Source organism: Phytophthora sojae (genome assembly GCF_000149755.1).
Source record: "Phytophthora sojae unplaced genomic scaffold PHYSOscaffold_4, whole genome shotgun sequence".
In the NCBI taxonomy this organism is placed as follows: domain Eukaryota; phylum Oomycota; class Peronosporomycetes; order Peronosporales; family Peronosporaceae; genus Phytophthora; species Phytophthora sojae.
Window position 1 is genome coordinate 308855 of NW_009258118.1, and position 12644 is coordinate 321498.

A 12644-nucleotide genomic window follows, 5' to 3' on the forward strand; every position below is an offset into this window, starting at 1 on the left:
CTCTGCGATCAACAAACGACCAACGCCGTGACGCCGATAGCTCCCCTTCACAGACATGCGGCGCAACTCGCCCACGTTGTCGCCCTTGGCCTCAAGAGCAACCATCCCCACGACTTCACTCGGATCCGATCGAGGTGTAGCCACCCAAAAGTTGCCCCCAGGCGCGACGTAAGTCGCTTCGATGCTACTCAAATCGCCTGTCGCCACTGCCTCAGTCATATGCTGCTCCAGTACGTCGACGCTCATGTTGTGTGCGGGATAATGCAGCATGCCCTCTCTGAAGAGCGTCACGACCTGCTTCAAGTCCTCTGCTTGATACTGGCGTATCACGATGTCTCCATTACCCGTCACCTCCCCAAGAAGCTTCTCAAACGTGTAGATATGGAAATCTTCGCTGACCTCGGCGACCGCGGTCTGTTCGTACCCCACGGACGGGTAGAAGGCTCGAGCCTTGTCCATTACTCCAACCGTTGTCAACCAGACCTTCCGGAGTCCGCTCTCCCGAGCCCATTGCTCGAGCGCAGCGATGAGCTTCTGTCCGACACCGAGACGCCGGTGCGTGCCTTTCACTGACAATCGGCGTAGCTCTCCTTCCTTGTTGTCCTTGAGCTCAAGGCCAACCATGCCCACCACTTCATTAGGCGCCGTCTTGGGCGTTGCGACCCAGAAGTTGCCACCAGGAGCGATGTACGTGCCCTCGATATCGGCCAGGTCGCTGCTCAAACTCTCTTGGAGATACGCCTCCGTTTACTCGGGCATCGCTTGGAAAGCCGCGTACGAGTGCATCCCGGCCTGGAACACTTCCAGCACTTGGGGCAGGTCTTCAGCTCGGAATGGACGCACAACAACGTCGTCGGAGATGCCAATGGCAGATACCATATCGGGAAAGTCGAGTGCGTGGAAGAGAACGGATTCTAAAGTGGCGGACAGGAAGACGACGATCATCGATCCCATAAGTTAGGTACACGTACCAAACTCCACCAGCACAAGGCACAATGCTTTCGTAATCCTGCACATGTTTCAGTCAGACGAAGTGTCCGATATAACAAGACCGTGTTCAACTAACCGTCATTCCTCCGATAGACGCTCGCAATTGCCGTAATACACAGATGAGGAGAACTTTTGGCGTAAGATGCACTGCTCAGAGTCTATTCATTTATCGGTACTGGGGTGTTGCTACAGTTCAACGCGATGAGGGCCTCACAAAGCCGCGTTCTTGTCAACTGCGGGAGCCAACACCTTCTCGATCCTCACCACCTCGTACGGAGGGTCAACGCTCATGAAGTACTGGTCGGTCTCGACGTTGCCCTTGGAGTCGTAGAAGTTCCGCGCCTTGTCCATCACAGCGCCAGTGGTGAGCCAGATCTTCTGGAGCTGGTGCTCCACTGCCCACTGCTCCAGCACCGAGATCAGCAGGTGGCCATGCCGTAGCATCGGTGCGTACTCTTCACCGACATGCGACGCAGCTCAGCCTCGAGGTTGGGCTTCAGCTCGAGCCCCACCATGCCGACCACGAGCGATGGCTCGTCGCGAGGCGTGGCGATCCAGAAGTTGCCACCTGGGGTGACGTACGTGCCCGCGATGTCGCTTAGGTCCGTCTTGAGACTTTCGTCGATAAACTGGTGCAGGCGGCCGTTGTTCCGCTGGCCAGGATAGTAGAGCATGCCCTCTTTGAAGAGCTGAATCACTTGGTCCAGATCTTCGTTGTGGAACTGACGAAGGACGATTTTAGTCGAGTCACGAGCTGGTGCTGCGGTCGGGGGAGACGCGGCGGTGGAGTAGGCGGTCGGAGCCATGCTTCAATTTCAAGCAGCGAGCCTTGCGCAGTCGGAAGGTAAAATCGAAATGACGCTGTTGAATGGACTTCATGCCGCCGGTGTAGCAGCAGCACAGATGGCTTCGCTAGGTATTTGTCGGGCTGGTGCTGCACTGTAGCGTTTGGCAAAGCACTCCGAAGCCGCTGCATCAAACGCTTCAATGAGATGAGGATTGGATGACTGTGATTAGATGAGGTACTACTTAGTAATCACAAGATGAGACTGTAAAGCCCAATGATTAGATTAGGCCAACCAAATCGCCGCCGGTTGGTTATCCTCCGGACGATGTTATTCTGGCCCAGAATGGACAAATTTTCTTGGAAACTGAATTATTTAATGAAGGTCAAAGACCTGCTATTAGTGTTGGTTTATCTGTAAGTCGTGTTGGTTCTTCTGCTCAAATTAAAGCAATGAAACAAATTGCTGGTACTATGAAATTAGAATTAGCTCAATTTAGAGAAGTACAAGCTTTTGCTCAATTTGGTTCAGATTTAGATGAACAAAAAGATGATTTAGAAAAGTTAACAGCTTATGAATGTGGATTTAATCCTTATGATGATGCTAGAAAAAGTTTTGATGTAAAATTTTATCTAGTAGCTATTCTTTTTATTATTTGTGATTTAGAAGCTGTTTTTGTTTTTCCTTGGGTTTTAACTTTAAGTTCAAATTTTTCATGGGGATTGAACGGATTTGTTAAATTTAATTTAAGATTTACACCATCTATCGAGGCCAAGGTCTTGATCAAAACGCTGCTCTTGACGCAGCCGTCACTGGATATGAGGTAGATTTCCAATTCAGCACCGACAAGTCTCAAGGAAGGTAAGCCCTAATATATTAATGTACTTCTGCTGCAGTAGGCTATAGCTCCATGCACGATAACACCGACTCACGCGAAGCTCGCGGGTCCCAATTTTGATGACCTCGAAGGGCGGCTCCTCCCGAACGATGATGACTTCGGTCTCCGTGTAGCCCGTGGACGTGTAGAAGGCCCTCGCCTTATCCATGACGCCGCCCGTCGTAAGCCAGATTCTGCCGAGTTGGTGCTCTGCCGCCCACTGTTCCAGCGTCGAGATGAGCAGACGACCGATGCCGTAGCGTCGGTGAGAGCTCTTGACCGACATGCGGCGTAGCTCCCCTTCCGCGTTGGGCTTCCGTTCCAGACCCACCATGCCCACCACGAGCGATGGTTCGTCGCGAGGCGTGGCGACCCAGAAGTTGCCGCCGGGCGTGATGTACGTGCCCGCGATGTCGCTCAGGTCCGTCTTGAGGCTGTTGTCGATGTACTCGTGGAGGCGCGGGTCTTGCTGGCTCTTGGGGTAGTTGAGCATGCCGTCCTTGAAGAGCTGGATCACTTGCGGCAGGTCATCGCTGCTGAACGGCGGACGACGATTTTGCCGAGTCGAGGGCTGGCGTTGGCGCTGGCGGTGATGCCAATGTGACGGAGGCCGTCGGGGCCATGGCGTTCTGTGGCCTGCGCAGGCGATCGTCAAATGAAGAGTGACTGGGGGAAAGCGGGAACGTGCATTTATGTTTCTAGCCGAGCGCCGTACGCGGCGGTGAATTTTTTGTTAGTTGGCGCTTCGCTCGCAATGCTCGCTGCGCTATTGGAGCAGACTGCCTATGCTTCGCTACGGCAGTGGCGGACCCGTTCCGCTCGCCTCGTCGGCTCGCTGCACTACTCTCAATGTTAGATTAGTACTACAGAGGCCGGGGCGGGTCCTGCGGCCCCGCAATATCGTATGAGGGGGTCGCCTTCGCTGCGCTTGGCAGCTAATCGGAATTAGTAGGAATCGTACTTAGTGAATAAGCGTGACGATTTACGGACAGCGCGTCTTTCTGATTGATTCTTAGGAAAAGCGACCGTGCTGGTGCTGTAGCTTGCGGCCAATGGTTGCTGCACATCCTCTGGCCGCCCCGTGTCCTTGCAACACCGGGACCGCCGAGGATCTCGGCGGCTGACTGAGCTCACAGCTGCTTGGCCAGCTCGAAGACTTCCACACGCGGCTCGAGCGACACGACCATCGTGCCGACGTCCTGGTAGCCGATGGCCCGGTAGAAGGCGCGTGCGTCGTCCTTGGGGCCGCCGTTCCTGAGGATGACCTTGGTGAAGCCGTTGGTCCTGGCCCAGCCCTCCAGCTCCGCCACGAGGCGGCGGCCGAGACCGTGGCGCCTGAAGGCGCTCGAGACGGCCATGCGTCGCAGTTCTCCCACACCATCACCCTGGGCCTCCAGCCCCACGATGCCCACGACCTTCTCTCCGCCGTCGGCTCCCGTCGCCGTTACGACCCAAAAGTTGCCGCCGGGGGTGATGTACGTGCTCGGGATGCGGGCCAGGTCGCCGTCGAGACTCTCCCGGATGAACTCCTTCCAGTGGTCCTGCACGTGCGCCGGGAAGCTGTCCCGGTAGAACTCGCAGCCGTCCACGAAGACGGCGTTCACACCTTCCTGGTCCTGCGGCGCATACTGGCGGATGCAGAGCTTGGGCTGCTCCTTGGGCTGCTCGACGGACGCCATGTCAGTGTCAGTTGCTTGATGGGCTGACGTCAAAAGTGCTGCTCAATTTAGAAGCATGATTACTTAACTTAAGAATTTGAAACACAAAGCGTTCTAAATTAAGGATCGGGCGAAGTGCGCTTCCTCGTGCGTCATGCCCGGCGTGAAGATGGTCGTGTGCGTGAGCGTGCAGCCCTGCGACTTGTAGAACTCCACGGCGTTGGTCATTGCCAGGCCCGTCGACAGCTCCACGCGCTTGAAGCCGCGAGCTCTGGCCCAGTCTTGCAGGTGCTGCAGCAGTCTCCGCCCTAGTTCCATGCGGCGGAATCCGTCCTTGACGGACATGCGGCGCAGCTCGCCCACGTCGTCGCTGTGGCGCTGCAGCCCCACCATCCCGACGACATCTTCCTCTCCGCCCTCGGTGCGCGCAACCGCCACCCAGAACCGCCCGCCATTGGCAAAGTAAACCCCCTCGATGTCGGCCAGGTCGCTCTCCACGGACGCCTGCCGGACCCGCGCCCACAGCGTCTTGCTGGCCTCGTCCTCGCCCTCGTAAGAGTAGGAGATCATCCCGTCGAGGTATATTTGCACCACCGCGTCGTGGTCGGCCGCGCAGTAAGGACGGATAGCTACATCAGCCACAGACTGCGAGACGGACGCCATGTTATTGTTTCGGGGATATGAATGATTTGATACCGAGTGAGACCATGGGAGGCGGTATCGATTCTTGTGACGAGAGCCGCAAATGCAGTCATGGTTTGACTCCGTCTTCGCTTTCAGAATCAGGATCGCATCGGGCTGTAACCTTGGGAAGGGGGGGGGTCTGACCTCGACAACTTCAACGTCATCCCTGTATCAATCGGAGCTATTCATGGAGCTACCCGCTAGCTTTAGCGCTCCGTCTTCCTCCGAGGCACAGCAAATTTTAGATTGTTAGCACTCACTTCCAATTCCTCTACGGATATGCTTGCCCCTCAGAGATAAGACATCGAGGCAGATGGCGGTTCCCTTCGTCAAGATATGCTCGCCGGCGTCATTTCCATCTAGTTGAAGACGCAGGAAGCCCCCCGGGAGCAGCAGCAGCGGATCATGGTGACAAGTGTCACGGGGCCGTCGTCCACACTGGTATCGGAGCTCAGGATGCTGCAGACGAGCAACGGTGGCAGCACCATGCCTATCGCAAGGGTCATCCAGTCAGCTAAGCCGACCCGACGAGCTCACCCTCAGTCCGTTCACCACGTGCGGCAAATGGCAAAGCTTTCGACGGCCGCCAAGTCCGGCGAACTCTCGCCGTCTACGAGTCAGACTGCACTAACGATGAGCACGCGCCCCGGATCACTAGCGGCTGTCAACGTATTGACACCCCCAAGTGTGCGGCCTCATACGGCAGGCGCCTTCAAGGCCCGAAAGGTGGAGCCCACGCGCTTCCGCTACTTCTGTACGTACTACCGGATCAAAGCAAACACCTTAAGACGCAAGTGTGACCGCTAATTCGTTGCTGCGTGCAGATGACCGAGGAGATCTCCCTGTGCGCGTGAACTTCGCCGGAGCTGTACGGAAGCTGCAGTGGCAGGTCGATCTGTCGCTCTTGGATTTCGCGCACTACCTGCCAGTGTTCATGGAAGGACTGCGCGAGCTGGAGGAGCCGTATCACTTCTTGGCGCTTAACGGTACTCTGGACATGCTGGAGAAGGGCGGGAGTCGAGTGCTGCCGTGCCTACCGCAGTTGATTCCGCCCATCAAGGCGAACCTTATGACACGCAACCAAACCGTGCTGTGTCTGCAGATGAAGGTGTTGCAGCGACTCGTGCTCTGCTGTCCGTACACGGGCGAGGCGCTTGTGCCGTACTATCGGCAGTTGCTGTCGATCTTCAACATCTTCATCACCAAGCGAGTAAACTGCGGCGACTCCATCGACTACGGTCAGCGACGGCAGGAGAACGTGGGCGACCTCATCCTCGAAACGCTCAACATCCTCGAGAAGCACGGAGGCCCCGATGCCTTCGTCAACATGAAGTACATGATCCCAACCTACGAGAGCTGCATGACGGGGCGGAGATAGATAAGACCACGCTTCAGTCTTGGAGTCAGGTGATCGCGCTTTACCCTCGTCAGTTTAAAGCTTGTACAGTACTTTATTTTTGAGGACCAGAACAACGCAACATACTTAGACTTCGGGTGCCCATCCATCCAGTCTCCTTTACGCTTGGGCTCGCTGAGTCGCTGAGTCGAGTCGGCCATTGTACACATCACTTCAGACTTGGACAACTCGCACTCCTTTCTCCCGAGGCTATGAAGTCAAGGCCAGCTCTGACGGTGGTGGCGTCTGACCGCGAGCTTGACTGCAAGCACCGAGGCGACGATGACGACGACAAGTTCGAAGTCTCGTGCGATATTGGAGAGACGACGCTACACAAGGCCGGCCTTCGGATCAACAGCTCGGGCGTCACGTTCGCGGAAGACAAGCCCGGCCACAAACACGACGAAGACGAGGTCGGTGAGTGCGTGGTGATCTCTCACTCGACGCGAAAGCTCGTGGCGCTGGACCAACTGGAGACGTGCAGCATGATCGGGAGGGGCAGCTCCGGGCAAGTTTTCAAGGCGCGACACTGTGACACGAGTGCGTTGTATGCAGTCAAAGTGGTGACCAACGTGTTCGACAAGCCCAGGCGCGACCAGCTTCTCACCGAGATCCGCACGCTCTACGGCATCGAGAGTGAGCACCTTGTGGGGTTCTACGGCGCATACTTCCAGGACCACGCGTTGAGCATCGTGCTCGAGTTCTGCGCCTTGGGGTCTCTGGACCAACTCCTCGCAAAACTGCCTAAGCACGCTGACGTCGTACCAGAACGCGTCGTTGCCGCCATCGCAATGCAGGTGCTCACGGGACTCGCGCACCTCAAGCGAGTGCGCCACGTCCACCGCGACATCAAGCCGCAGAACATTCTCGTCCAGCAGGATGGGTCGGTCAAGCTGACGGATTTCGGACTCGCCCGCGAGCTGTGTTCCTCGACCAGCATGGCTCAGACCTTCGTGGGTACCTTCAAGTACATGGCCCCCGAGCGCGTGCAAAATGAGCCTTACGAGTGAGTTGTCGAGGGGTATTGTTTTGTTTGGCGCTGATCACTGTGTGAGCTCACAATTGCTGCGTTGGTATTGTCAGCTACAAGTCGGACGTCTGGAGCGTCGGCCTTGTACTCATCGAATGCGCGACGCAAACTTTCCCTTACGCAAACGCGCGAAGCTACATCGACGTAGGAAGGAATTCGTGGTCTTGGTATAAGTACCGCCTCATTGGGAGCTTACCTAACTTGGACGAAATGGTTGTGACTGCATTGATAGGTGGTCCAAAGCATCGTCGAAAGCCCGGAGCCTCGCCTTCCTGAAGTGGATGGTAATGGGGAGCCGTTTACTCCCGAGTTCCACGAATTTATTGGCCGGTGTCTGAAGAAGGAGGTGAGATAGTTTTACAACCTTTCCATTGTACCAGCATCAAGTCAATAACTCGAGTCTGCGGTGGCTGTATTCAGCCCTCAGAGCGTGCGTCAGTCGAGGAGCTCCTCGCTTCGCCTTGGCTGCAACTACACAACGCCACATCCACCGAAAGATGCATGCAGCGGTGCGCTACGTGGCTCCAGAAACTCCATCTCGTTACTGAGGACGCATCGGAAGCGAAGGAATCTCACGGGCAGCGTCAGGACGCGAAGGAGCTGAAGGCGAAGCAGCTCGATGAAGACGACGAGATCGAGGAAGATATTGAGGTGCATGAAGATAGCGATTAATTCGCGAGCACGAACGCGTTCGTGGAAGCAGAACCACAGAACCATAATGGCATTTCAAGCTCTTCATTCTTGCCTTATTGAGCTGTTGCAAATTAGTGAGAGAGCAAGTATTCGCGTGCTGAGTCGTGAGCAGCACAAGAGCCATACCGCCTCGAGCCTGCTCTCTGGGGATCACTCGAGTCCAAAAAGAGCCTCTCGCGCAGAGCCACCAATACGCCGACCAAAGTGACAGCACCAATCAGACCGACGACGCCCAGGAAGCGAGTGGCTTGTTGCTCGCCCGCCGTCCAGCTCTTCATGTGGATCGCAGACTCGACGTCAGGCTCCTCGTCCAGCAACATCGTAGCCATTTGCTCGGCGGCAGCAAAATCGTTTGACGCTCTAATGCGCGCCAAGCAATCGGGGAGGTTCTTCAGCATCGTAGAGAAGCGGAGCGTTCCAAGACCCGAAGCTGCGTCCCATCCAGTAGTGGCCATGTGCCCTTTGCTGCAGCACTGCATCCCTCTCGAACCGCACGAGATGTCGCCGTGGGTGATGTCGGCGAACACTTGAGGGCACACATCATACAGCCGATAGAGCAGTGGGTTCAGGAACCCGAGTGGCGGCAGGTTGGGCAGCGCCCGATTGAGCAGCGCGATCATCGAGGCCACCACAGGGGCAGACACAGATGTGCCATCCGTCGCACCCACCGCGCCGTTGACAACCACAGGGAAGGCGTGCCCCACCGCTGCGATATCCGGAAGTGCTCTTCCGGTGTCTCTGAAATATGGTGAGAGCCCAGACGAGTTAGCGAAGTCCATGTAAGGACCCACAGCTTTGCGTTGGTACTCGGGCATGTCGTAGAGGTCGCTAAATCCACCGCCAGATGTGATGAGCGCCCGAGCTTGAGCAGTGGAAGTCACGGCCTCCTTCCACTTCCCGTTGGCCTCTCGAGCAGAGCCCGTGGCGATGGTCGTAGCTCCTACCGCTGTCACGTACGGCGACGACGCTGGGAACATGGCCATAAACTTGGAGCATGTTGGCACGCGACAGAAGCCGTCAGCCAGGTGGCTGCCTCGAACGCCGGCGTCACCTGCAGAGACCAGGATCGAAATGCCACGGAGAGCTGCCTTCATGAGCTCGCGGTTCACCGCTTCGGCGTACGCGACCGGTACGCTGCACTCGTCGTCCGTGTAGCTGATGGACACGACGGCGGGTGGGGGCTGCATCGCGTTCACGTCCTGCATAAAGGTGAAGAACGGCTCCTGGTTGTCTGGAGCGTAGCCTCTTGCCTGGTCTCGGAGCTGCGTGTAACACAGCATCTCGATGGTTGAGGCATCTCCAGTCTCATGCGCCGTCAGACCTGCCGTCACCTGGATATCCAAGGACGCCTCACCAGTGGGGCCTTGAGTCGTGCACGGCCCCGTCGTCGTCGGCATCTTGAAAGTTTGGTGCTGTCCGTCGATCGTGCGCAGGAATTGGTTCAGATCCATCTCGTTGTAGAATTCGTGCAGGAACGTGCCCACCACGAGCTTGTAGCGATCCACCTGGTCCGTCCGCGCGCTCTCTTCAGCCACGCCATAGGTGCTCGAGTTGACTGTGAGCTTCTCCGGAATGTCGTACTGCTCACGGATCACAGCCGGCGTCGCCCCGCTCGTCCCAACGAAGAAGTCGTTCGCGAAGGGTTGCTCCCTGACAGCGAACGGGTCCTTCTCGTCCGTGCCTCCTCCCTGCATGAACTTGGCCTGCATTTCCGTCGGGAAACTCTCGAGTCCGTCCACGTAGGTCACGACCCCCTCCAGCTCCTGAGGGATGCTGTAGCTCTCTTCAGGACGGACCACCGACAGCCCGGAGCGTTGGCGGTGCGTGTAGTGGAACATTTTGGTGCCGAAAAGTCGCTCCGCCGCAGCCACCGCGAGCTCCAGGTGCCACAAATCTTGCACCGCGCCCGCCGGCTCGGCCCGCAGCACTTGGGCGTCCTGCACGACCTGCTGGAAGCTCCGGAGACTGGCGTCCGGCGGCGCGAAGTGCTTCCGGAGCTGCTCCGAGCTGGCCAGGTGCTGTCCGTACAGCGGCGACGCAGGGTCCGTCACGGCCGCCACTAGCTGTCCCAATTGCTCGTCGCTCTTGCGGGGCGTGAGGGCCACGCGCAGAGTTATCAGCAGCTCGGGGGCCGCGCGGGGCCCGCGCTCCCAGCGCGCCCAGTGCGCGTTGTCCACTGTCCGCGCCTCTGCAGAGCAGACCGCGGCAAGTTGGAGCGCAGCCAGCAGCAGCACGCACAGCGGGGACACAAGCAGCAGGATACGGGGCTTCATGGCGACGGAACGGGGACTCAGACCAAGGCGACGCGAGCGAAGGTGGCGCCTTCTCGACCGCAGAGGCTTGCCTTGAAGGGGCTCGGCTTCGGATATGTTGAACTGAGATGGTCGTCAAGTTGCAACGGCAGCCACGCAACTTGCAACGATCTCTGCTGAAAACGAGGACCCATAAGGTCGTAATTTCATCAATATTTGGTCAGTTCTGATAAAAATAGGACCAGTCGCTTCAGGGCCGCTCCTACATGTAACCATGCCATGCCATGCCATGCCACCGAAAATCGGCATGGTTAGGAAAGCAATCCAAGTGCCATCATGCCACCCGATTTTTTCTTATCGTATAGTTTTATAACCATACAAAAATCAACATAAACCTGTCCAAACGATGGCGTGGCCGATAGCTTTTGCTATCCGTGGCACTTTCATTACTTTAAACTCTAACCCTAGCAAATCATTGGCCAATCAGGTGGTCTTATTTCCTGCCATGGCATGGCATGGTTCATTGAGCCTTTTTAAAGCTTATATTCCATAAACATATTTCATTATTAATTTTGTTTTCTGATATTTTCTTTGCATATTCGCAGTTCGAAGAACTGTCGATTGGGAAAGGTTTTTGGATGACATCGAACGACATTCGCGCTACAGTCGTAGCTTCCCCGTAGCGGATGACATCGAACGACATTCAAGCCACATGAAACCTTGGATCTGCAAGAATGCAGCCCGTGCAACCTTGTTCGTCGTAGTAGCATGCATTGTATAGCTAGCTACTGACAACTATATTCTACAACGTTGAGTTCAATGTTGGGCATACGTCCTGATGATGCTGATCGTGAGCCCAACCACAGCTTCCAATAAACTATACGGGCATTATCACAGCACTACGTCGTACTTGTAAAATATTACATATTAAATAAAATGTTCAGAGCACTTAAAATTGTACTTCGAAGTAGTACTTTACTGACCCCATTGGCTTTGATACTATTGACCCGGTCGTATTGTATGACCTCCGCTTTCAGACACACTAGAAGATGATATTGCAAACGTATTCCACATGCATAGTTCTATGAGCCGGTCGACCACGAGACTGAAACCGATTAATTGGTCATGTAAATTTATCCTGGAAGAGGGAATTCCTGCACATTCATTGGAACAAGTCTTTGTGGATTAGGCACGACTTCCACGAATAATATTAAAGTTGTGCGAGCCAAGGTAGCTTGCTTGCTACTGTTTCTATTCTTATTTGCCGAACCCCTTTTAGGCAAAAGCAAAACTATCTTGAGATTGACAGGATACCATGTTGTCACTGAATACGGTGTATCCGTATTTATGATGATTCCTTCTGAAAACGCCTTATACCCCATACACAGCGGCAAGTAGAGCTTTGGCATATGCATGTATCAAGTGAAAACTAATTACACCGATTTATTGCTGCTAGCCGATACGCTGGCAAAAGTTACGACCTCTTAGTCAACTGCGCTTCGTTTAGATCCTCGAGCCGCTTTTGTTTTTTTAAGGCATGTTTTGTTTTTGAATGATTAATTTTTGAATGATTGATCTCGACAAGAGCCCATCGAGTTTGGTTTCATTTTGTAGCATTTTATCGGTCCGAACTACCCCATCAAAAAAAAATCTTTCTTTGAGCTTGCAACAGACGAACCGAAAGCACTTTACCAAGTATGTACTCCCCGACTTGTGAGGTTGAAGCAGATGCAGCGTGCTCAAGCTGTAAAATGTGCGCTATAAATTCGTCGATTTATTGATGCTCGTCACGATGGCAGCTAGTCTGAGCGACATGCATCCACAATAGCGGTCTAGTACAGGTACAAAACTAAAGAAGACTTCCAATATCTACTGCCTACACATCAGCTTACCCGGCAGTTGCTGCGGCTGCGAAGCGGGTGCAGGAGATGCCTGTGAATAGCACAAGGTTTTTGATAATGTTAACGGGAAATTGCGCGCGCGGAGTCTGCTGCTTGTTTTACTTTTAAGTACTTACTTGGCTACGAGATATCCGACGATGTAAGCAAGCGTCGCAATTTTAATTTCTTTTTATCTACAGGTTGATTTGGTTTTATTTTTTGTGTGAATACAGGCTGTCTACTGGGCGAACCTCATCTAAAACTATTTCGGCGTACATTACCCTTCATTAGCTATAATGCTTCATTTAGCTTCGAACTGCGAACCCCCCCCGGGTTCACCACCCGGGTCACCAATTAACAAACGATATGATTTTCGTTGACCTTAAGCCACGCGATTCT

The 12644-nt window shown here is 54.9% G+C and overlaps 9 protein-coding genes across 9 annotated transcripts; 4 read left to right on the forward strand and 5 right to left on the reverse strand.

The window, feature by feature from the left end:
* Nucleotides 1-105: 105 nt before the first annotated feature.
* PHYSODRAFT_375526 (hypothetical protein) lies at nt 106-747 on the reverse strand (the record flags this gene model as incomplete). Its single annotated transcript, XM_009527291.1, has 1 exon — nt 106-747. A coding segment is annotated over one exon (642 nt), but the record flags the coding sequence as incomplete, so codon positions are not given.
* Nucleotides 748-1200: 453 nt separating this feature from the next.
* Nucleotides 1201-1796, reverse strand: PHYSODRAFT_299957 (hypothetical protein; the record flags this gene model as incomplete). The annotated part of the gene is made up of 2 exons (XM_009527292.1): nt 1201-1385; nt 1445-1796. The coding sequence occupies 2 exons, from the start codon at nt 1794-1796 to the stop codon at nt 1201-1203; spliced, it is 537 nt and encodes a 178-aa protein (XP_009525587.1).
* A 293-nt stretch (nt 1797-2089) lies between these two features.
* PHYSODRAFT_457964 (hypothetical protein) lies at nt 2090-2287 on the forward strand (the record flags this gene model as incomplete). The annotated part of the gene is made up of 1 exon (XM_009527293.1): nt 2090-2287. A coding segment is annotated over one exon (198 nt), but the record flags the coding sequence as incomplete, so codon positions are not given.
* A 21-nt stretch (nt 2288-2308) lies between these two features.
* PHYSODRAFT_460508 (hypothetical protein) lies at nt 2309-2518 on the forward strand (the record flags this gene model as incomplete). The annotated part of the gene is made up of 1 exon (XM_009527294.1): nt 2309-2518. A coding segment is annotated over one exon (210 nt), but the record flags the coding sequence as incomplete, so codon positions are not given.
* A 185-nt stretch (nt 2519-2703) lies between these two features.
* Nucleotides 2704-4331, reverse strand: PHYSODRAFT_262614 (hypothetical protein; the record flags this gene model as incomplete). Its single annotated transcript, XM_009527295.1, has 2 exons — nt 2704-3188; nt 3787-4331. Coding segments are annotated over 2 exons (1030 nt in total), but the record flags the coding sequence as incomplete, so codon positions are not given.
* Nucleotides 4332-4424: 93 nt separating this feature from the next.
* Nucleotides 4425-4973, reverse strand: PHYSODRAFT_503469 (hypothetical protein; the record flags this gene model as incomplete). Its single annotated transcript, XM_009527296.1, has 1 exon — nt 4425-4973. One exon carries the CDS (start codon nt 4971-4973, stop codon nt 4425-4427), a length of 549 nt encoding a protein of 182 aa, XP_009525591.1.
* A 507-nt stretch (nt 4974-5480) lies between these two features.
* PHYSODRAFT_502666 (hypothetical protein) lies at nt 5481-6372 on the forward strand (the record flags this gene model as incomplete). The annotated part of the gene is made up of 2 exons (XM_009527297.1): nt 5481-5748; nt 5819-6372. 2 exons carry the CDS (start codon nt 5481-5483, stop codon nt 6370-6372), a joined length of 822 nt encoding a protein of 273 aa, XP_009525592.1.
* Nucleotides 6373-6520: 148 nt separating this feature from the next.
* On the forward strand, nt 6521-8092 carry PHYSODRAFT_345948 (hypothetical protein; the record flags this gene model as incomplete). The annotated part of the gene is made up of 4 exons (XM_009527298.1): nt 6521-7396; nt 7474-7564; nt 7653-7766; nt 7841-8092. Exons 1-4 carry the CDS (start codon nt 6603-6605, stop codon nt 8090-8092), a joined length of 1251 nt encoding a protein of 416 aa, XP_009525593.1. The 5' UTR covers nt 6521-6602.
* A 95-nt stretch (nt 8093-8187) lies between these two features.
* Nucleotides 8188-10329, reverse strand: PHYSODRAFT_459946 (hypothetical protein; the record flags this gene model as incomplete). Its single annotated transcript, XM_009527299.1, has 1 exon — nt 8188-10329. A coding segment is annotated over one exon (2142 nt), but the record flags the coding sequence as incomplete, so codon positions are not given.
* Between the last annotated feature and the right edge of the window lie 2315 nt (nt 10330-12644).